The 24,369-nt window shown below is 37.0% G+C and overlaps 1 protein-coding gene across 2 annotated transcripts in view; it reads left to right on the forward strand.

The window, feature by feature from the left end:
* The first annotated feature begins 466 nt into the window (after positions 1-466).
* LOC131162360 (protein DECREASED SIZE EXCLUSION LIMIT 1) overlaps positions 467-24,369 on the forward strand; it is a 44,576-nt gene continuing 20,673 nt past the window's right edge. Inside the window, exons 1-7 of one of the 2 annotated variants that reach the window (XM_058118739.1) lie at positions 485-595; positions 734-862; positions 6,412-6,529; positions 6,627-6,689; positions 6,814-6,885; positions 7,014-7,070; positions 7,898-8,103. In XM_058118739.1, coding sequence (XP_057974722.1) covers positions 6,426-6,529; positions 6,627-6,689; positions 6,814-6,885; positions 7,014-7,070; positions 7,898-8,103 — 502 coding nt within the window. In that variant the 5' untranslated portion in view covers positions 485-595; positions 734-862; positions 6,412-6,425. Of the gene's footprint in view, positions 863-6,411; positions 6,530-6,626; positions 6,690-6,813; positions 6,886-7,013; positions 7,071-7,897; positions 8,104-24,369 lie in introns of both variants that reach the window. The other variant, XM_058118740.1, reaches the window with a different exon arrangement.

Here is a 24,369-nt window from a genome sequence, read left to right on the forward strand (position 1 = left end):
ATTATTCCAATGTATAATGAGGACTGTTTGAGAAAATTTTTTGGAGGACATCACCTTGACTACTAGAAGCCACAATTGGGAGGATATTTTAAATTTTATTGAAGGGATGCATGGTAGTTTGAGACAAAAAGTTAACACAATATGGGTAGCCACCGTATATTTTATGTGGAAACTTAGTAATGATGTAGTATTTAGAAGTAACGAGGGTTTAGATAATTTGATTAATGAGACTATTGTAAAGATTGGAAGATATATGGTAGAGTAATAGTGTTGTAAAGCTTTGGATTTGTGTTTGTATAGTTCCCCTTTAGTTTATATGAAGCTTAATGTATTCAAAAATAAAAAATATACACATATTTATAATGTTATTATTTAATATTAAATTAATTGAATAAGTTTTTTATTTTATAATGTCATTATCAATAAATTAAACTCTTAAGAACCAAATGCTACCTAAATCAAATATTTATTGCAACCTGTGGGAAGCTGGTTAAACCCCAAACGAAAACGCCCCGGTTCGCGCCATTGAACTCCCAAAGTTGCATCCGCCGGAAGAACAGCGGCGCTGGCACGACGTTTGGAGGGTCTATTGGAAGTTTGTCCTCTTTCCTTTGAGGAGATTTAGGCGTCTTATGCGTTTGTAGATTATTGATCTTTCCTTTTTGTTTTCGAGAGAGCTGAGTGGAAAGATTCAACTTCTGTTATGATTTCTTGAACTGCGTGGTTGGGATAGGAGTACAGAATTGGGTTCGTAAGAGGCATTCATCCGTGCTTTTAGACCTTCCAACGAGCGATAGCAAAACCCAACGTTCCAACTTCCAAGCAGAGTTGCAACAATTTTGGGGTCTGGTTGCAGCAATCTGTAAGTTGTTTTCCTCGAGGTGGAAACATAAATTAGCATGAAATTAGTTAATTGGATCGTCACTTTTCATCATTGGAGTGTTTGTTCTTAAATAATGGTTTAAGAAAGTGCAATTCGATCATTATAAGTCATCCTTAAGTGCTGCAATTCAGGTTATGGCATCCTTTCTCCTTGTAAAATTTTCTTGTACTGCATTACAGTGTATTTCTCACTTATTATTATTGTATAATCGAAAACTTACAAAGATATATATGTACAGCAAACTTACAATAAAAAACTCAACAATCTAGTAAGTAAACTAACGTCTTGATAACTAAAATAACTGTAACAACCAAAACAAACAAACAGCTAACTGCTTGCTGTTACTGCCAACTCCAGCTTTTTATTATGCTGCTGTTACTTTTCTGCTACTAAGATTAACACTCCCCCTCAAGTCACAATTTGTAATCTTTGTGACTTGCATTGAAGAAGCTGACTTACTTTGTCTTGGAGCAAAAATATCCTTCAATCCCAACCTTTCTGATAGCCTTGAAAAGGAAGAGAAGCCTAAAGCCTTGGTGAATATATCAGCTACCTGAGAATTTGTTGCAATATGAAGAGTTTTTATTATGCTTTCCACAATCTTGTTTCTCACTAAGTGACAATCCACTTAAATATGTTTTGTTCTTTCGTGAAATACAGGATTATCACAAAATAACATAGCTGGCTTTGGATGTTCAATTTTTAAATCCTTAAGCAATTGTAACACCCAAGTAATCTCACAAGCTGCACTTGCCACAGCTCTGTACTCAGCTTCGTCTGAGGATCTTGAAACCACTCCTTGCTTCTTTGATTTCCAAGATATCAATGACTCACCTAAGTAAACAGCATAGCCAGTTAAAGATCTTCGTGTGTCTAGGCAACCGGCCCAATCTGCATCACAAAAAGACTTAATATGCAGCTCTGAATTGCTTGGAAAGAAAATTCCTTTGCTTCGTGAACCTTTAATATACTGAAGTACTCTGTTGGCTGCAAGCTGATGAGGTTCCCTAGGTTGAGATACAAATTGGCTTAACCTATGCACAGCATAGGTAATGTTTGGTCTGGTTAGAGTTAAGTATAACAATCTACCAATTAACCTTCTATATTGAGCTGGATCAGCAAGTAGTTTACCTTCATACTTGGACAATCGCAAGTTTTGTTCCATAGGAAATCTAACAGGTTTGCTGCCAATAAAACCTGTAGCATTCAGAATTTTCAATGCATTTTTTCTCTGATTTAAGCTAATTCCTTCATCAGTTTTGGCTACTTCAAGGCCTAGAAAATATCGTAGTGATCCCAGATCTTTCAAACCAAATTTGGCATCAAGAGCATGCTTCAAATAATCAACACAAGTAGGATTGTTACGGGTAATCAAAATATCATCTACATAAACCAGTAGCACTGTGAAAGAACAACCAGATGTGTGAGTGAACAATGAATAATCAGACTTTGATTGAACAAATCCCATCTGCAAAATTGTGGTAGAAAATTTCTCAAACCACTGCCTTGAAGCTTGCTTAAGTCCATAAAGACTTTTATTTAATTTGCAAACAAGATGCTCCCCCTTGCTGTGAAAGCCTAGTGGAAGAGACATGTATACATCCTCAATTAACTCCCCATGAAGAAAAGCATTATTAACATCAAGTTGATGTAAATACCACCTTTTCATAGCAGCTAAAGCAAGCACTATCCTTACTGAAACCGACTTGGCAACAGGGGAAAAGGTGTCTGAGTAATCTAAGCCAAGTTTTTGAGTGAAACCCTTGGCAACCAAATGAGCCTTATACCTTTCAATGGAACCATCGGGATGATAATTAATTCTGTACACCCATTTGTAACCAATGGGATATTTACCAGGAGGTAATGTAGTAAGAGTCCATGTGTTATTAAGTTCCAAAGCAGCAATCTCTTTGTCCATGGCTTCTCTCCACTCAGAAAACTGAACTGCTTGATGAAAGGAAGCAGGTTCTGAGGGTGTAGAATTAACAGCCATGACAAAAGAATGAAAAGGGGGGCCAAGGTGAGAGTAGCTTAGACCAGTAGAAATATCATATGGTAAACCAGCAGCAAGTTTGTTACTTACAAGCTTACAAGAATAATCTGATGAGTAAGAAGGAGGATGATGAGATCTAACAGACCTTCGTAAAGAAGGAATAGGAAGAATAGAAGGAGAGGATGAAGTATCTATAGAATCAAGGTTAAAAGGAATATTTGCTAAAGAATTAGGATTTTCTGAATCAAGGTTAGAAGAATTATGTTCAATGGAAGAACTATGGTTTTCAGAATCTGTAGGTAAAGTGGAGTGAGAAACAGTAGATTGTGAAGAAATAGAAGGAGAAACAAGAACAGAATTAAGATTAGAAGAACCAAATGTAGAATGAGGGAAAACAAAATTATCCAAATAAGAAATAGAAGGGTTAACAGATTTTTCAAAAGGAAAGATATGTTCATAAAATTGAGCATCTCTGGATATGAAAACAGAATTAGTTTCAATATCCAAAAGCTTATATCCTTTAATACCATGAGGGTGGCCTAGAAACACACACTTTCTAGCCCTAGGAGCAAACTTGTGCCTATTGTGAGAGAGAGTAGAAGCAAAACATAAACAACCAAAACATTTTAAATGAGAGTAAGAAGGAGGCTTGCTGAAAAGAAGCTCAAAAGGACTCTTATTACCTAAAGATTTGGAAGGAATCCTGTTGAGTAAATAAACAGCAGTCAATATGCAATCACCGCAGTAGCTCAATGGCACTTTAGATTGAAATAACAATGCTCTTGCAACATTGAGTATATGTTGATGCTTCCTCTCAACAATTGCATTTTGTTGAGGAGTATCAACGCAACTTAACTGATGCAAAATTCCATTTGTATGAAAGAAATTTTTAAGAATAAATTCAGTGCCATTGTAACTCCTGATGGTCTGAATTGTGGCATTAAATTGTGTTTTAACCAAAGAGCAAATTGAGGAAGAAGAAACTACTGAGTATCAGATTTTTGCTTAACAAGATAAACCCAAGTACACCTAGTGAAATCATCCACAATCGATAAAAAATATCTAAAACCTTCAAGAGTACAAGTAGGAAAAGGACCCCATAGATCACAATGTATTAGCTCAAAAGGTTTATTTGAAACATTACTACTACAAGCAAAAGGTAATTTTTCTGTTTAGAGAAATGACAAACATCACAAATTCTGGTTTATTGGAAATATTTACATCAAGAACATCTTTAAGCAAAGAAAACTTGGAATAAGAAGGATGACCTAGCCTATTATGCCACAACGCTGAAGAAGAATGACCAGCATGAGTATTATTGACAGCAAAAGCAGTAAGCATAGCAGAATCTTGCAACAAATACAGCCCATTGTGTTCTTTACCCAGTCCAATCGTGCTCCATAGAGCGAGGTCCTGAATGAAACAGCAATTACCAATAAATGTAAGGCCACAATAAAGATTTTTGGTAAGTTTACTAACTGAAATCAAATTGAAACTGAAGGTAGGAACACATAGAACATCGGTGAGGATGAGAGTAGAAGAAAGTTGTACTGTGCCTATCTGTGTGACTAAGGCCTTTTTCCCCATTTGGCAAATAGACATAAGTTTGTACAATGGAAGTAACAGAAGTCAGCTGAGAGACAAAATGGACCATATGGTCAGTGGCTCCAGTATCAATGATCGAATCATTGGATTTAGAGTCATGCGTATGAACAGATTGAGCAGAAAATATGAGATAGATTTGGTTGAAACCAAAAGGAGTTACCTGAAAAATTAGATGAATAAGGAGTAGAACTGCTACAAGCATTGAAAGAGGATTGAGAAGATGCAATAGGTGCCGAGACAGATGTAGCCTAATGAGAAGCTTAAGTACCAAATCCTGATCCAGTTGTTGAATGAATTTTCAAAAAGGCAAGCAACTGCTCACATTGAGCCTGAGTAATTGGACATTGTGCCAAGGAAGGCTGCTGTTGTGAAAAATTTGACTGCAAAGAACCACCAAAATTATTTGATGAAGGCTGTTGTGCCCGAGGCATGATTTCTGATTGAAGACCAATTTGAGGCAACGAACCAGTTACATGGTTAGCCATAATTTTGTTTCCTCCTTTAAGTTTGTACCCTGGAGGATAACCATGAAGCTTATAGCATTTATCAGCTATATGACCTGTTAAACCACAATAGGTACAAATTGGTCTTTCTTTCTTAGAATGCCCTCCTCCTTTACTACCATTAAAATGCTGAAATTGTCCTTTGTTGTGGTTAACAAACATCGCAGCAGCAGTTGCTTCAAGATTATAACCTGTGATACCATGACCAATGTTTCTCCTCTTTTCTTCTTGCAGAACCAAAGAGCAAACTTTGCTCAATGAAGGAAATGGTTCTATTAACAGTATTTGACCAATAAGATTGCTATAACTATCATTTAAGCCCATCTCGAACCTGAAAACATGTTCCATGTGCTGGGCATCCAATTGAGAAGCCTTGGATCCACAAATACAAGCACAAGAACAGATGGTAAATGGCTGATAGCTGACAAACTCATCCCATAAAGTCTTGAACTTTATAAAATAAGAACTTACCGAGAGTGAACCTTGTGAAAGATGAGAGATTTCTTTCTCAAGTTCAAACAATTGTGGTGTATTACCTTGTGAAAGTCTATCCTTAATATCAAAAAACAAATCCTTTGCATTATTGATATACATCACACTAGCTTTGAATTCCATACTTAGAGAATTGGTTAGCCAAGAAAGAACTGTAGTATTGCAGCGACTCCAAGAATTGAATAATGGAGAAGAAGGATCTGGTTCTGTGATTGAGCCATTCACGAATCCAAACTTGTTCCTGGAACTCAAGGCCAAGAACACTGATCTAGCCCAACTCATATAATTTTCTGAACCTGTAAGAGGTTGAGAGGTAAGAACAAAACCTGGATTCTCATTCGCAGGAAGAAAGTAAGGATTATTAGCATATTCATCTGCCACTGCTGTGCTTGAATTGGGCACAGATTGCGAAGAATTAGAAGTAGATGTTGTCTGCGATGAACCAGTAGCGGACGCCATTGAAAATCTTGAAGAAGCTCGAAATCAAGAATTCTTCAATTCTCTGATACCATGTAAAATTTTCTTGTACTGCATTACAGTGTATTGCTCACTTATTATTATTGTATAATCGAGAACTTACAAAGATATATATACAGCCAACTTACAATAGAAAACTCAACAATCTAATAACTAAACTAACATCTTGATAACTAAAATAACTGTAACAGCCAAAACAAACAAACATCTAACTGCTTGCTGTTACTGCCAACTCCAGCTTTTTATTCTGCTGCTGTTACTTTTCTGCTACTAAGATTAACACTCCTTAAGGTATTATTTTTATCATACACATCTGTTGTTTGAAATATATTATATTTGGCGTTTGGCAGCCCAGAGATGTAGCAGCATGTATAATTCAGTATAAATAGAGAGACAAATATGAGCAAGTCAATAGGCTGTGTTTTGTTTGGTTGCTGACAATTGTGCTATTATGACAGAATTCTAATTAAGAATGAGCAAGAGGCCGCCGCCTGATCCTGTGGCAGTTCTAAGAGGCCACCGTGCTTCTGTCATGGACGTTTGTTTCCATCCATCCAAACCCTTTCTATTTACTGGGTAGAAATTCAGCATATAGATCTTTTTTCCCCCCCTAAGAAATACAGTCAGAATTTTCATTTGTTTGATTTTATTCATATGATGATCTGATTTGCAGCGCAGCAGATGGTGAGCTGCGTATTTGGGACATGGTCAAACATCGGACAGTATCATCAGCTTGGTAGGCACCTCAACATTTTTATTCTGCAAAAAATATATCATTCTTTCAATTGACATGGATTGAATTGCGTTTGGGGTCCTCATGCCTATTATGATCCTTTTTCATCATGTGCATTTGACAACAGGGTGCACAGTGCTGCACATGGGATTATTTGTGTTGCTGCTAGTCCTTCAATTGGAAATAACAAATTTGTCAGGTGTTCTCTTGTTACTTTAATATTTCATGAGTTATGAACCTGCATAGCAAGATTCTATTCATTCTACACCATGAGTTGGAAAAAAAATCCTTGTGTGTTTTTAACTGTATATGTTGCAATGCATTTAGCCAGGGTAGGGATGGAACTGTGAAGTGTTGGGATATTGAAGATGGAAGTTTGGCCAGGTAAAACCATTTTGCTTACCTCACATGATAATGACAAGTAGTAGGATTATTCATATGTGGCATTTTGTGCTGACATGGTGTCTGCTGCTTTTGTGTTACTGTGAGGACTGCTGGGCCTGTTTAGATGCTTCAAGAGAGTGCTTCTTGAGCCTATTAGCTAGTTTCAAATAGCAACTCCTACAGCATGTAAATATGCTCACCTCATGTTTGGGAGCTTGAATTTGGATTTATGTGGACTTAGAGAAAATGCAATAGAAAATTGTTCAAAAAAATAAAAATAAAAATCCAAGGCTTGAAATTCATACTTCCAAACACAACTTCATTTTTATCATAACTGTTTTGGTAATATTTTATGCATGCGCTTGATCGATGAGAGGATTAATAGCTTAGCTAAAAATTTTGATGCTCTGATTAATATGCCCATTTAAGATGTTTAGGGAGTTGCTATAATTTGAAGAGACAATACAGAGCTGCAGCGATCCTTCGTTATGGAGAAGGCATTCATAATTTCATATGTAAGGTTCCAGGGAGCTAGGGAAAAAAATGTTTCATTTTGTTTAATTAAAATATAAACTCAATGGCCTTCTCTTGCTTTTTATACGGAGTTATTTAATTTGGGAATTCCATTAAACCAAATTTAATTTTATTTAATCTGAATATAACTTAGTGGCTTTATCTTGCTTTTTATTCAGAGTTGCCCAGTTTTGAGATTCGATTAAACAATGCTTCATGAATATTTTTGCAACTTGTCTCATGTCTTTTCTCTTGGTAAGAGTTAGGTTTTATCACGGGAGAAGTTTTTATATTCAGGCTTTTATCCTCTACAGGACACCTTCTGTTACGATCAAGACAAATTCTTACCACTTTTGCAAGCTTTCTTTAGTGAAGCAGTCTTCTTCCTCTGAGCAGCAGGACGAAGGATGTAATCGCTGCTATGATATCAAGGCAAGTGGAACTTTGGATACAGGCATTCTGGATGACAGTGGAGGGGAATCTATAGAAAGTTTAGCAACCAATTCCTGCACTACTGAAGGTTTGTTGAAGTAAATATTTCTGGTAAAAAGCAGTCTATGTACATGCTGTTATCCTATGTAGGTGTTCTAGTCTTGCTTATCAGACAATGTGTTGAGTTTCCAATATTTAGGCTTTTACATATAAATCTGTAATATTTTATGTATCAAAGGTCCATTCAGATTAATAGTTCAAGTGAAAATTTGTATGGTTATCCTGTTCAAATTTGGTAGGTACTTAGGTTTGCTTTTCAGAGACTTAGGTTTGCTTTTCAGAGACTGTTGAGTTTTGTATATTTACCGTGAGCTTTTAGTAACATATAACAATTATGTTTGACTTATTAAATATTGAATAACATGAAAGGGGAAGGAGAGATGAGATTGATATTTGATTATATGATGTTATTGGTTATTTAGTATTATAACAATTTTAGTGATTAAGTTTTAGTGAGGGTATTATGGTCATTATGATGTACTTGGCCATATTATGTATAGAAGAGGAACCCTATTGTTGGGATTAGGTCTTCCATTTTACGCAACACTTTTAACATGATATGAGAGCATGATCTCGAGACCTAAACCCTAAGTGGTCAGCCACCGCCCAACCAAGCCCTAAACCTCATAACCCTATGTATGCTTGCCACTGTAGGAGAATCCTCTACACCACCAAATCCCTTTTCTGGAAAAACACAACAGTTGCTGAAAATGCTGGATGCCACTGCCAAATCAAAACCATAAGAATCCCTTTAGATTTTGCAAAACCAACCTTGCAGTTACTCACAGACCTTGCTGATATAGAACCACCTAAAATTTCTTTGCCAATGGACCATCCACGTGGCCCCATGCGTGGTCAAAGGTCAACTGCTCCAAGTCCATGCGTCAGTGTGTGAGGCTTCATAAGCCTTGTTTTTGCCTCGGTTTGTTCCCACTTGACTTGTATCCATAATATGAAGTTGTGGGAATGTCTTTTGCTCAAAGTTCTAAACTTTTTTTGTTGTTCGCTCATGGCACTTTGTTAATGGTTGTTTAGTGCTGTTGGAGTTGTGCGTTAGTGGTAGCTGAATTCCTCAATGCTGTGACAGTGTCATGCTAGTTTGTTTGCGACCCACTTGTGTTCAGTTGTTCACCTTGTTTGTGGTTGTTCCAGTTGTTCACATTGTTTGTGGTTGTTCCAGTTGTTGACCTTGTCCCTTGTTGGTCAGGTGGTCTTATTTCAGTTGTTTATGAGTGTTGGGATGGAGTCCCCACATCTGGGAAAGTATGTTCCTTCATCACTGCTGCAGATAGCGACTGAGAAGTTCAATGGAAATAATTATGTGCAGTGGTATAAGGCTATCAAGATATATTTTAAAGGCTTAGGCAAATCTAAACGCTTGTCACAATATGAGCCCAATGACAACAAAAGGAAAGAAATATGGGCTTCGGAAGATGCATTGATTGTCTCCCTATTTTGTAACTTGATGTAACCCCAAATTGCACAAATGTGCATGAATCTACATGTATGCAAGGAGATTTGGGATTATATCAAGCTTTTGTGTTCAAGTACTATTACTTGTATACACGATCTCTCCATGGAGTACTTGCAGCTACAACAAGGAGACAAAGAGTGTAACAAAATGATTCATAGAGATGAAAGACATCCATGAGGAACTCAACATCGTGCAACCAATAACATCCAATGTCCATGGGATGCAAAAACAGAGGCAATTGATGATAGTTCTTGGAGCCCTAGTGGGTTTGGGACCTGAGTTTGAAGCAGTCCAATCCCAGGTGCTTGGTACTGCAGAGTTGCCATCATTTGCTAATGTTTATTCTTATATCTTTTGTGCTTCCCCCAACACTCATTCCTCACTCCTTGCTTTGATGTTTCGACATCACTTTGAGAAGAGTATTTTTGTTACACTAGTTGGTTATGGGTTTCAACATTCACAAAGTTCTCTAGGTAGTTTGAGTAGTTGTGGCGAAGGCAAGGATGTGGCGGAGGCCCCCTAAGTAGGTGTATTCATTGTGAACAAGGAGGCCATACAATTAATTAGTTTTGGGATCTTCATGGTAAATTCCCATGCATGCGAATGCGGTCATAACACATTCCACTTTACCTGTTTCCGCAAGTGTGGAACTTAATGTATCTGTATCATAGGAAGAGTATTCAAAGTACTTGCAGTATCTGGTATCCCAAACTTCTCTTCCCATTGCATCTCTTACCTATATAGGTAACCTCAACTTTCTCGTTGTCTATTGCTTTTCCTGCTAGTACTTGGGTTATAGATTCACTAGCTACTAACCATATGACTTGTAACCAATATCTTTTTCTAGCTTCGAGTATTTTAAGGTCTTACTTGTTATCCTTGTTAATGGATCCATAACTACCGTTAAGGGAATAAAGATAGTAAATCCAACTCCTTATCTCTTTCTTTTGCTTTGTATATTCCTAAGTTTCCCTTTAATCCCATGTTAGTTAGCAAATTACAAAATCTATTTTAATTGTTCTATGACATTCTTTCCACACTATTGTTTTCATTCAAGATTTGAAGGAAAGGAATACACTTCGTAGAGGCCATAAGGCCAGTGGATCTTACTACTTTGAGTCGCTATCTCCTTTTACTACCTATATTGCTACCAATGCACTACTTCAAATTCATTATCAAGTTGGTCACCCTTTGTTGGAAAAGTTAAAATAGTTGGTTCTTATTTGAGTTTTCAGTCTTGTCTTAAATGTGAGTCTTTTTAAGGGAAGCATCATTGTGTTCCATTTGCTTTTTGAATCAATAAACGGGTAGTAAGTCCTTTCATGTTTTTCCATTTTGATGTTAGGAGTCCTAGTCAAGTTGTGTCAAAGTGAGGTTTTTCTGGTACTTTGTCACTTTTGTAGATGACTACTCCAATATGACTTGGTTATATTTAATAAAGGATCATTCTGAGTTATTTCTCTTTTCTTCAGAGATATACTTAATTTGATTTATCAGTTTGAATTCTTTGTAATGATAATGTCAAAGCATTACTTCATTACCCAATTTATTACTTATATGACTAAGTCTAGTATGAATCATGAGCCATCTTGTGCCCACATTCCACAACAAAATAGAGTTGCAAAGAGGGAAAGTAGACTTATCCTTGAAGTCACTTATACCCTATTGAATTAGGTAATGTGTCTTAAGTGTTTTGGAGTGATGCTATGTTCATTCTTTGCTCTCTTATTGACAAAATGCCATCCCTTGTTCTTAGTGGTAAAATACCATACTTTGTTATATTCAATTCTTTATTGTCGTTACCTCCCCGTATATTTGAGTGTGTCCTTTTTCTATTAATTATCTTCTAGAGTGCATAAGTTGGTTCATCGTGCTATCAAATGTATTTTCTGGGACATTGTGTACTCAAAAGGGATATCATTGCTATTTTCCTACCTTTGAGTCTACACCATACTATTGTTTCCTTGATTCCTACTCATCTTAATGAGTCCCTTCCTCTACCCAACCTACCATGATCATCATCCTACATCTTCATCTAGTTTGAACCCTTCTAGTTGCCTGGATCATCCTAATTTGAAGGTTCTTTGTCGAATTATCTAGTTTCCCAAGATGTTGATCTTCCTACAATTATCTGGAAACGTAAACACACTTGGACCTAGTGGTGGCAGTTATTGTCCATACCCATTAACCCACCCATACCCATGATAAATAAAAGGGTTAGGGTACACATATATAATTGTATGGGTCATAAATGGGTGACACATTTTGACCCATTTATTAAATGGGTTAAATGGGTGTACCTGCTTAACCCATCAACCCATTTAAATTTCCAACCTTGATTAATCTATTTAATTTATCTCATTTAAAAAATACTACAAGTAAATAACTAATATTATAATTTGAATTCCTACATAAAAAACAAAACAAAACCAAGCCTTAGTCCCACTAAGTGGGGTCGGCTATATGAATCCTTTTCCGCCAATTTATGCGATCATGGACCATTTCTTTTGATAGATTCAAAGATATTAAATCCTTACTCACTATCTCCTCCCAAGTTATTTTAGGTCTACCCCTACCCCTTCTACTGCCCCCCACAGTAACTAAGTCACTCTTCCTCACAGGTGCACTATAAGGCCTACGTTGCAAGTGTCCATACCATCTGAGTCGTCCTTCCCTTATCTTATCTTCTATAGGAGCTACACCTAACTTACCACGAATATGTTCATTCCTTAATTTATCTTTCAATGTTATACCACTCATCCATCTAAGCATCCTCATCTCGGCAACTTTTACTTTTTGGATATTATGTTTCTTCGTCGCCCAACATTCTGATCCATATAGCATAGCTGGTCTTATAGCTGTCCTATAAAACTTCCCTTTCAATTTTAAGGGTATTCTACGATCACATAGAACACTTGAAGAACTTCTCCATTTTACCCAACCTGCTTCAACTCTATGCATTATATCATCTTCAATTTCTAGTTCAGCTTGCATAATAGATCCAAGGTATCGAAATCTGCAAGTGCTATTTATTTCTTCATCATCAAGTTTAACTTTGTCTCCAAAATTCCTCCTATCATTACTAAAATTACATTTCATATATTCTGTTTTATTTCTACTTATCTTAAAGCCTCTAGATTCCAAAGCTTCTCTCCATAATTCTAACTCAGCCTCTACTCCATCCCTAGTTTCGTCAATTAATATAATATCATCTGCAAACAACATACACCATGGAACCTCCTTTTGAATACTCTTAGTCAATTGGTCCATCACTAAAGCAAAAAGATAAGGACACAAAGCAGATCCTTGATGTACACCTATGGTAATTGGAAATTCTCTAGTTTCTCCATCTATAGTCTTTACACTAGTCATTACTCCATCGTACATATATTTAAATATTTATATAACTATGTACATAATTTGACTTGATTTTCAAACTAATTAATATTCATGCATGTTCGTAATTGCATAATTGGTTCGGCTTATACATGTCCGTAATTATGTTGGTATGTGATTATAGTATTGTCTATACTCATTATTTGTAATTAAACTATATAATTATGTAATTAATATTATAATTAAGAAATCGACATGCATAATTTTATAATTATGGACAATTTAGTTACAATATGTACGTAATTATACAATTATGTATCTGCAAGTAATTTTATTTACTTTGATTTTTCAAACCAATTAATATGCATGCATGTACGTAGTTTGCATAATTGGTTCAATTTAGATATGTCTGTAATTTTATTGGTATGTAATTATATTAATTATTGACTATACTTATTATTTGAAATTAAATTACATAATTATATAATTAATACCGTTACTCAAAAATCTATGTACATAATTTTGTAATTATGGGCAATTATGAATGTATACAATTGGTTTGGTTCATATGTATACATTTTTGGTTCAATTTAAATATGTTCATAATTATGTAATTATATAATTAAATTTGAAAATGTATGAACACAAGTTTATTATCATGGATAATTCCATTTGAATATGTACGTAATGACGCAATTATGTATGTACATATTTGATTTGATTTGGTTTTGTTTTCCAAATCAATTAATATGCATGTATGTATGTAATTAAGTAATTGATTCGATTTAGATATCTCCGTGATTATATAAATATGTAATTATAGTATTAGTTCTGCATATCATTTGAAATTAAAATTCATAACTTTGTAATGAATTCTATAATTTGTATATTTGTGTGCATAATTTTGTAATCTGTTAATAGTTTGGTTCAAATATGCAAGTACTTACGTAATTATATGTACATAATTGGTATATTTTAAATATGAGTGTACGTAATTGTGCAATTATGAGTATATACAATTGGTTGGATTTGTTTATGCAAACCAATTGATATGCATGCATATATGTACGTAATTACATAATTGATTGATTAAGATATATCCATGATTTATAATTATGTGCGTAATCATTATTATTGGTTACAACTACCTCTTAAAATTAAACTATATAATTGATTATGAAATCAATATTATAATTCGGAAATCTATATTCATAATTTTGTAATTGTGGATACATTGGTTTAAGTATATATGTACGTAATTATGCAATTATGAGTGTAAGTAATTGGTCGAGTTCGGTTATGCAAACCAATTAATATACATGCATGCATGTATGTAATTACGTAACTCATTGATTAAGGTATGTCTATAATTGTATTGACCTGTAATTGTAGTATTTGCTATAATTATCATTTGAAATTAAACTATATAATTTATTATGTAATTAATACTATAACTCGTAAATCTTTACATAATTTTGTAATTATTGACACATCGTTTCAAATATGTATGTAATTATGTGATTATGAACAATGAGCATATTCAATTGAATCGATTCGGTTATGCAAACCAATTAATATCAAGGTATGCATGTACATAATTTGTGTAATTACATAGATATTTTTAAATCGAGTAATGGATCGAATAACCTGCCAAGATGGCGGTAAGTTGTGACATGATAATGTTTGAAGATAGTTCTAAGTTTTAGTCGGTATTCAACAATTGATTTTGTATGCTTTAAAATTAAATGGGTATTTATTGACCCATGTCTAAATGAATATGGGTTAGAATTGGGTCAAATATTTTATATAAATGGGTCAATGGGTCATAAATAACCCTATCCATTTTGACCCATACCCACCCATTTAACATGTCTACTTGGACCCAACGTCCAATCTCTAATTTTGTTTGCTATGACTTCTTCCCACCCTTGTATCATTGTCTTATTAGTACTCTATTCAATGTTGCTCTTCCTAAATCTATTTGTGAAACCTTAACCTATTTTATTTGGAGGATTGCAATGGTTAAAGAGATGTGTGTGTTAGGATAATCACACTTGTGAATTGGTACCTCTTCCTCCTAATAAGTTTGTGGTTGGGTGTTGCTAGGTGTATGTCGTGAAGTTCAATCTTGATGGTTTTGTGACTTTGAAGGTACGTTTGTTGCTAAAGGATATACTCAGGGTGTATGATTTGGATTACTCTTGACACATTCTCCCCAATCACCAAATTGTTCATCTCCTTAATCACCACATGTCATTAGTCTTTGCATCATGTGAAGAATGTCTTCCTACATGATAGTCATCTAGAGGTCTATATGGAGCAACCACCTTAGTTTGTTGTTCAAGGAGAGTCAAACCTTTAGTGTGTTAAGAAATACTTATATGTTTTGAAGCAATCTCCCAGAGCATGGTTTGGTTGGTTCAGTGCTATTGTGCTTGAGTTTGATCTTTAGGAATGTGTGGTAGATCATTATATATTCTATCATGATACTGCCACTTGTAGGATTTTGCTGATTGTATATGTAGATGACATTGTGATTACTAGTAATAGTGACTAGGATATTTAGGGTTTGAAGATGTTTCGCTAGAGAAAGTTTCAAAATAAAGATTTGGGTTTGTTAAAATATATCTTAACTGTGGAAGCATTGAAATCTTGTATAGGGACCATTTCGTTGCAGAGGAAGTGATGCAGGCTGCATGAGCAGCATCAAGGATCTGCAGCCATGGGAGAGATTAGAATAAATTGAAGAGAGGAAGGAAGGGGAAGGGAGGAGAGAGGAGATACAAGGGGGAACTCATATGCTCACTTCAATTTCAAATTCAACTATAATTGCGACAACATGGCTTTCACACACTATTTTATAAGAAAGCCTCTTCATATGAAATTACTCATAAACCTCTAAAACTACATTACATTACAAAGATACAACTAGAATACACAAATACTACAAATAAGCCCCCATATGCACATAATCCTATATTAATTAAACTAAACACACAATTAACTATTAACTAAACCCAACAATCCTTGATCCAATTCTTCTTAAGTATTCTCTAACAAGGATCTTCCCAAGCTCTTGCTTCTTGTCCTACATCAGGAAGTATGTTTTGGATTTTTTAAATGAGACAAGGTTATTGGGATCCAAACTTGACTAGTTAATTACTAATAGATGAGAGTAATTTGTTGGCTAACTTTAGACGATATTGGAGAGTTGTTTGGAAGTTAAATTACTTATGTCACGTGACTAGATGTATCTGTTTTGCAACAATGTTGTGAGCTAGTTCCTAGATTGTCCGCGAATAAGCCATTAGGATGCTATCATTCGTTTCTTGCAATTCCTCAAATGTGCACCGAGAAAAGTCCTCTTGTATGAGGATTAGTATTACACTCATATTTAGGAAATTGGATTGGGTTGACCTTTGACAGTGTGTGTGCTGGTAGTAGCCTAGTGTTAGACCCTTGAGTTGCTTGACATTGCCAAGGCACATGGCGTGGGAAAACCATGTGCTAAGGCAGTAGCTTGAGATGGTCTGTCATGGGTTGTCTTGATATTTTTTGGTTGGTTAAACTATGTTGCTAAAGGGGGAGCACATAAAAGCGAAGTTGCACTCTTGACATGATTAGGGATGGACATGGTTGGGGCTAGGATCCTTGACAAGGTTGCTTATGGTGGTTGGTTTCGATTAACATGGTTGGATGGTTAAATTGGTTACAACAAGTTCCTCAGTGACATTTACTACTGTTGTGACGTAGAACAAGTCATGGTTAGGAAACCATGCTAGACACAAGTGTTGACTTGTGGGATTCTACAATGTTTTTGTTAATTGCTTTCAGTGTTGAGATCTTGACCAGACAAGGCAGCTACTTGGCACTTTATCCTTGCATGGTTGGTAGACATGCTTGGTTAGTGGGTAAGGTTGTGGGTCGACATTTGGACATGTTTTTAGCCATTTAATTAAGCATATTTTGTTTTAGCTTTGTTTGAAATGACTTGTTGCATCTAGCACAACCTAGACAATTGAGGTTGTCAACTGTAGACCCTAAGCAGTTGGGGGTGTTAACTGTGTATTGAATTAACATATAGGTAGCATGGGGCATAGGGGATGGATGTGTTGTGTGTTTCCTACATATGTTAGAGTGTATTTTCTTTGTCATTGAATAAGAGAAAGGTTTGAAGGCGTTGCTCTTGTAAAGTTTGTTGCCTTGTGAATGCTTGTTTGAATATATACACTTGCAGTAATTAAACCAACGATTGTGATTGTTGTTGGCTTAACCAAGTGTGTCACTAGGTGCTACATAGTGTCAAGTTTGTGTGCTGTGAACTTAGACCCTGTGACAATTGGTATAAGAGCCTGGTTTAGTGATGGCGAACTCAGGCGGGGTCGATTGGATTAGTTGGAGAACTTTCTTGGTTTTTTATTGACTGACAATGTAGTCCCATTGGCAGTTTAACGTGTTTAACCAAGAAGTTGGCTGAATTGCAACAACATGTTGCTTTCGTGGTTGTTATGGAAGCCAAGATGTCAACGCCGTTGAGCGACATAATGACCCTTACAAAAACCTTGAATGGTAGACTTGGATCGATAGATGGTGAAAACACTGTTGTGAAGAGAGCCATCTCCTCAAGTTCTAGTGGGGGCAAGACCTCTCACAAAATTCGGATCCCTGAATCGAAATCCTTTGAGGGAAGGCGCAGTGTGAAGAACCTTGAGAATTTTTGGTTGGATATGGAACAATACTTCAAGGTTGCTTATGTTCTAGAGAATGAGAAGGTTGTTATAACATCAATGTATCTGTCGAGTGATGCTAAATTATGGTGGCGTACGTAGATAGAGGATGACGCAAATGCAGGTAGACCTCAAATTAAGACGTGGGAGACCTTGAAGAAGGAGTTGAAAGATCAATTCCTTCCTTGCTACATAACTTCGGCTGCATGGGATGCACTTAAACAATTGAAGCAGACCGGAATCGTGAGGGAGTATGTTAAGGAATTCAATTCCTTGATGTGGGACATAAAGAACATGTCAGAGGAAGACAAGTTGTTCAACTTTCTTTCTGGGTTACAATCGTGGGCATAGATGGAACTATGTAGGCAAAGAGTGAAAGATCTCCTAGCAGCCATTGCAGCAAAAGATTGCTTGGTTGATTTTTCAATTAACGCTAAGACCAAGGGTCCCTAGTCTAAGACAAAGAAAGACAAGGCTAACGCTATGGCCAAGGAAGAGAAGGAGAAGAAGGACAAACGGGATAAGTCTAAAGGTGAAGGCCACAACTAGACCAAAAGGAGGATGCTTCCCAATATTCCTAGAAATTTGGTTGTTTTATCTGTAATGGTTCTCACCGTGCTTGTGGTTGTACTAAGTAGGAGAAGTTGAATGCATTGGTAGCCTTAGATTTGAAATATGGTGATATAGATGAAGAGGGGCCTTTGCATGTCAACCCACTGCAGTTGTTCCCTTCTCTAAAAAAGGTCTATTGTATGTTCATGTGAAGATCAATGGTGTTGAAGTTGATGCTATGGTGGATTCCGGGGCCACGCACAACTTTGTTAAAGGGAAGGAGGTGACAATGTTTGGCCTCAGATGTTGTCAACATTCAAGTCGGATCATGGCTGTAAATTTAGAAGCTAAGCCCATATAGGGAATGGTCACCACTGGCCTAACAATGAGGTTTAGGAAGGAAAATGCAGTCTAATGATGGTGTCATTAGATGACTTTGATGTCATACTTGGCATGGAGAATGCTAAAGTGATGCTAATGCCTCGCATTGCTAGAATCCTAATTTCGAATGAGAAGGCATATTGCTTTGTTCCTGTAGTGTATAAGGATCCAAGCAAGAAATGTGGTAAGAGGAAGACGGGTGCATTCTCAGCCATGCAATTGAATGATGGATTAAGGAAAGGGGATTCCACATTCTTAGCAACACTAATGGAGATCAAACTAGACCAGATGGTGGAAGGTTTTGATGTGATTGGAGAGTTTTTGGGAGAATTCTTTGATGTGATGCCTGTAAAACTCCCAAAAACTCTCTCACCTAGACGTGCAACTAACCATCAAATAGAATTGATGCTTGGTGCTAGACCTACACAAGCTCTTTACAAAATGGGTCTTTTGAGTTGGCAAAGTTGAGAAAGCAATTGGATGAGTCGCTAAGTGCAAGACTCGTTCAACCCTCCAAAGCTCCCTATGGTGCTCCGGTTTCGTTCCAAAAGAAGTAGGACGATTGACTATAGATGTGTGTACATTATCAGGCCTTGAACAAGGTTGCGATAAAGAACAAATATGCGATCCCCAAAGTTGAGTTACAGTTCAGTCGGTTGGAAAAAAACATCATTCTTCACAAAGCTAGACTCGTAGTTAGGCTATTGACAAGTGAGGATTGTAGAGGGGGATGAGTCAAAGACAGCTTGCGTGACTCAATATGGCCCTTACGAGTTTCTAGTGATTCCATTTGGTTTGACTAATGCCCCTGCAACTTTCTGTAATTTAATGAATAATATTTTTTATGAATTTATAGATCGGTTTGTTGTTATCTATTTGGATGACATTGTTGTTTACAACAATTCTTTGAAAGAACTTGTGCAACACTTGAGAAAAGTGTCCACTAAGTTGAGGGAAAAGTAGTTGTATGTTAAGAAGGAAAAGTGTGAATTTTGTCGTCAAGAAGTATTGTTCTTGGACATTGGATTAGCAAAGGGCACGTTTGCATGGGTGAATGGAAGATAAAAAACCATCCTTAAGTGGCTTGCATCATCAAAGGTGTCCGCGTTATGTTCATTTCTACGTTTGGCTAATTACTATCGGAAGATCATTCAGGGGTACTCAAAAAGAGTTTCCTAATTGACAAATTTATTGTAGAAAGACAACAAATGGGCATGGACAGATGAGTGCCAAAATGTCTTCGATGGCCTGAAGCTAGCAATGTCATTAGAATGGATGCTGCATTTACCTATATTTGATCTACCTCTTGACGTACATACAAATGCTTTGGACAGAGCCATTGGAGGAGTACTTATGCTAGAAGGACATCTTGTGGCCTTTGAGAGTAGGAAATTGAAAGAAGCTGAGATCTTGTACTCCACTCATGAAAAATAAATGACTACAGTAGTGCATTGTTTGGAGACTTGGATGCATTATTTGTTGGGAACTTGGTTCATTGTGGTGACTGATAATGTGGCCAACACTTACTTTAACACTCAGAAGAAACTCTCACCAAAGTAGGCTCGGTGGCTAGAGTTTTTAGCCGAGTTTGATTTTGAATGAGTGCACAAACCAGGAAGGCAGAATCAGTTGGCTAATGCTTTGAGTTGGAAAGAAGTGGAGGTATATGTCACAACCCTTACACAATTAAAGTGCAAGTTCTTAGATTAAGAAATGTATCCATAGATTTCATTGTGGGTTGACTTGCTTGATGTTGCCCACTTTTGCTATAACTTACATAAATATTCTTCCATAGCAATGAGTCTGTTTGAGTTGGTTTTGGGGTTTCAGCCACTTACTCAACATGAGGTGCCTGTACAACATGCCGGTGGGAAGTGTCCTACTGTATATCGACTAGCTCATCGTAAACAGGTGATGCTTGAAGAGGCAAGTGATAGCTTGTCTAAAGCAGCCCGAAGGATGAAAAATACGCAGACAAGAAGAGAAGAGATATTCAATTTCAAGAAGGAGACTTGGTTTTTCTGAAACTAACACCTTTGATATGGAAAAAGATCAGCAGCATGACAGTACATAGGGCATTGATCCCCAAGTATGATGGCCCATTTGAAATTCAGAAGAAGGTAGGAAATGTTGCTTACAGATTGGAGTTGCTTGACAAATTGAAGGTTCACCCAACCTTCCATGTGAGCTTCCTAAAGCCTTTCCATGTAGATCTCTTAAACAAGAATAGGAGTCAAGCGAAAAGAGCTCCATTAGTGATAAGAAAACAATTCAATAGGGATGTTGACAGAATCCTTGATCATAGAACTGAGGGACAAAGTAAGAAGAATCGAAGAAACCCATTACCTGGTAGAGTGGAAAAGATTTATCAAAAGTTGAAGCTATATGGGAACGGGATGTGACTTCGTGGCAGTTTGAGAAAAAAATTAGGAATTATGTTGATAGCCTCCCAATAAGGACGTTGGTTTCTTCTGGTAGAGGTGGCTTGCCAGACCCTTGAGTTGCTTGACATTGCCAAGGCACATGGCGTGGGCAGACTATGTGCCAAGGCATTAGCTTGAGATGGCTTGTCATGGATTATCTTGATACATGTTGTTTGGTTAAACTATGTTGCTAAAGGGGGAGCACATAGAAGCGAAGTTGCATATTTGACATGGTTAGAGGTGAACATGGTTGGGGCCAGGGTTCTTGACAAGGTTACTTATAGTGGCTGGTATCAGTTAACATGGGGATGGTTAACTTTGTTACATTAAGTGCCTTAGTGACATTTGTTGTTGGTGGGACGTAGAACTAGTCATGGTTAAGGGGAAACGATGCTAGACACAAGTGTTGACTGGGAGTATACAGTGTCAATGTCAATTTTTTTCACTGTTGACATGTTGATGAGATAGGGTAGTTAGTGGCAATTTATCCTTGCATGGTTGGTAGACAGACTTGGTTAGTGGGTAAACTTGTGGATGGACATCTGGGCAAATTTTTAGCCATTTACTTTTAAGCATTACTTGTTTTAGCCTTGTTGGTAGTTGTTGGTTGCATCGAGCACAACCTAGGGAGTTGTGGTTGTCAACTGCAGACCCTAGGTACTTGGGAGTGTCAACTGTGTATCAATTTAACATATGGGTGGCATAGGGCATAGAGGATGGATGTGTTGTGTGTTTCCTGCACATGTTAGAGTGTATTTTCCTTGTCTTTGAATAAGAGAAAGGTTGGGAAGTGTTGTTCCTATAAAGTTTGTTGCTTTGTGAATGCTTATTTGAGTGTATACACTTGGAGGACTTGGCCAACGATTGTGTTTGTGCATTGGCTTAATCAAGTGTGTCACTTGGTGCCACGCAGTGTCAAGTTTGTGTGTTGTGAACTTAGACCCTATGACACCTAGTATTGTGGATTATACACATCTAGGGTTTGTGTGTTTGTTGGTAGTAACCTAGTATTCTGGAAGAGTAAGAAACAAACTATTGTGGCTTGATTGAATCCTTAGCTAGAATATAAGTACACATATGAATTGGTTTGGTTAGAAGAACATGTTGAAAGAACCTGAGTTTCCTCACTCTTGGCCTATGGAATTGATGTGTAATATCAAGAAGCCATTCACATTGTCTCTAGTCCAATCTTCCATGAGAGAATGAAGCATATTGAAGTTGACCAGCATTTTGTTCGAGAGAAACTTGTTAAGTAGCTTATTGAAACCACTCATGTGAAGTTTGAATGCCGACTTGTTGATCTGTTCACTAAAGCTTGTGGGGGGGGGGGGGGGGGGTTGAGGTGCTTTGGTTAAGTTGATTTGTCACAAGCTAGGAGCATATGAACTCTATGCTCCAACTTGATGCGGGGAGTGTTATTGGTTATTTGGTATTATAACTATGTTAGTAACTAAGATTCAGTAAGGGTAATATGGTCATTATGATGTATTTGGATTTATTTTAAATAGAGGCGAAGATCTATTCCCATGATTAGGAACCTGAGTTTCCACACTCTTGGCCTGTGGAATTGATGTGTGATAATCAGGAAGCAATTCACATTGCCTTCAAGCCAATCTTCCATGAGAGTGAAGCATATTGGAGTTGATTGGCATTTTGTTTGGAAGAAATTTGTTAAACAGCTTATGGAACCATTCATGTAAAGTTCAAATGCCAACTTGTTGATCTTTCTGCTAAAGGTTTAGGGTGCTTTGGTTAAATTGATTTGTAACAAGCTAGGAGCATATGATCTCTATACTCCAGCTTGATTTTTTTGGTGGGGGGGGGGGGGGGGGCATTTTGGTTATTTGGTATTATAACTATGTTAGTAACTAAGAGTTTGTAAGGGTATTATGGTCATTATGATGTACTTGGCTATATTTTAAATAAAGGTAAAGACCTATTTTTGTGATTAGGTCCTTTATTGCACAACAATTCAACACTCTACATCCAACAGAAAAAAAGTTAATAGCACTATAACTCAACTTAAAAAATATAGAGGTACAATCATGCATATATAGGACTGCAAAGTTTAGGTTGTTTGTGTTTGTTTTGGTGGCTTGACTAAGCTAGGTGTCACGAGCTAAGCTTGTTCAGGGCATTATGCTTGCTGTGACTGCTTGCCTCGTGTGTTTGGGATGGGTTTCCATCATGTAAATCTAGTGTAGGGTTATTTTACAGTATTTATTTCATTGTATGCCAAATAAGGCAGTATGACTCCTCAGTCACTTTGATGTTTCCTAGTGCCAGAGTGAAAATAGCCTAGAAAGCTCTTTAGGGGAAGGTGAGTGTTCATCAGTCATTGTAAAACTTACTAGCTTTTGTCAATGTCTTTAGCCTACTTGTTTCCCTCACTAAGCACACAATGTCAACGGAGGTGTTGTTTACGTTTGCTTCAATGTTTATTGCTTGCTTGCCACAACTTTCATGAATTGATTACTGTTTCCGCTGCTATTTGAATGAATGCTAATGAAAGTTTTTTGTGGATGAATGTTGGTAAACGATAGGCTGACTAGTTAAGCAAAAGTGCTTTAGCTAGTGCCGCATGACCCTTCACAAGGGTGTGAAAATAGTCAGACCGTGACACTTGGAATCAGAGTCAAGGCTCAGTTGCTACGAGAATTTAGTTACCTTCATTGTCGGATTTGGGAAGCTTTGGTAAGTGACCATGACACCAAACAATGCTGAAAGAATCAGTGCACTAGAAGCACATGTTGAAGAAACAACCAACAATATGGCCAACGAGATGGCCCAACTGAGGGGACTTGTTGATGAAGTGATGGGATCACACCAGCATCAAGCAAGTTTGACAAGTGAAATGTCAGAGGACTTTCACCACACTGTGGAAACTTTGCAGGTTCGGATGGCTGATCTAGATGCAAAGGTGAATCTGATGGTTCTTGCTGTGGGGACCTCCAACACTCTAGAGTTAGCAAGACCAAGGTATCGGAACCCAGGATGTATGGGGGTGCCCGTGATGCCAAGGAGTTAGAGAACTTCTTGTTTGATATGGAACAGTATTTTCGTGCTATGAGGATGGCCTCAGAACAGGTGAAAGTGGATACTGCGACCATGTACTTGGTTGGTGATGCCAAACTGTGGTGGCGTGCTAAGTACAATGACATTGAAAATGGAAGCTATGTAATTGATAGTTGGGCAGACTTGAAAAGAGAGCTCAAGGCCCAATTCTTTCCTGAGAATGTTGAGTATAATGCAAGGAAAAAGTTGAGAGACCTCAAGCATACTGGGTCGATCAGGGAATACGTGAAACAATTTTCTAGTTTTGATGTTGGATATCGGGGATATTTCGGAGAAGGACAAGTTGTTCTATTTTCTAGAGGGGATGAAACCGTAGGCAAGAATTG

This window comes from Malania oleifera, chromosome 8 (genome assembly GCF_029873635.1).
Source record: "Malania oleifera isolate guangnan ecotype guangnan chromosome 8, ASM2987363v1, whole genome shotgun sequence".
Classification (NCBI taxonomy): Eukaryota; Viridiplantae; Streptophyta; class Magnoliopsida; order Santalales; family Ximeniaceae; genus Malania; species Malania oleifera.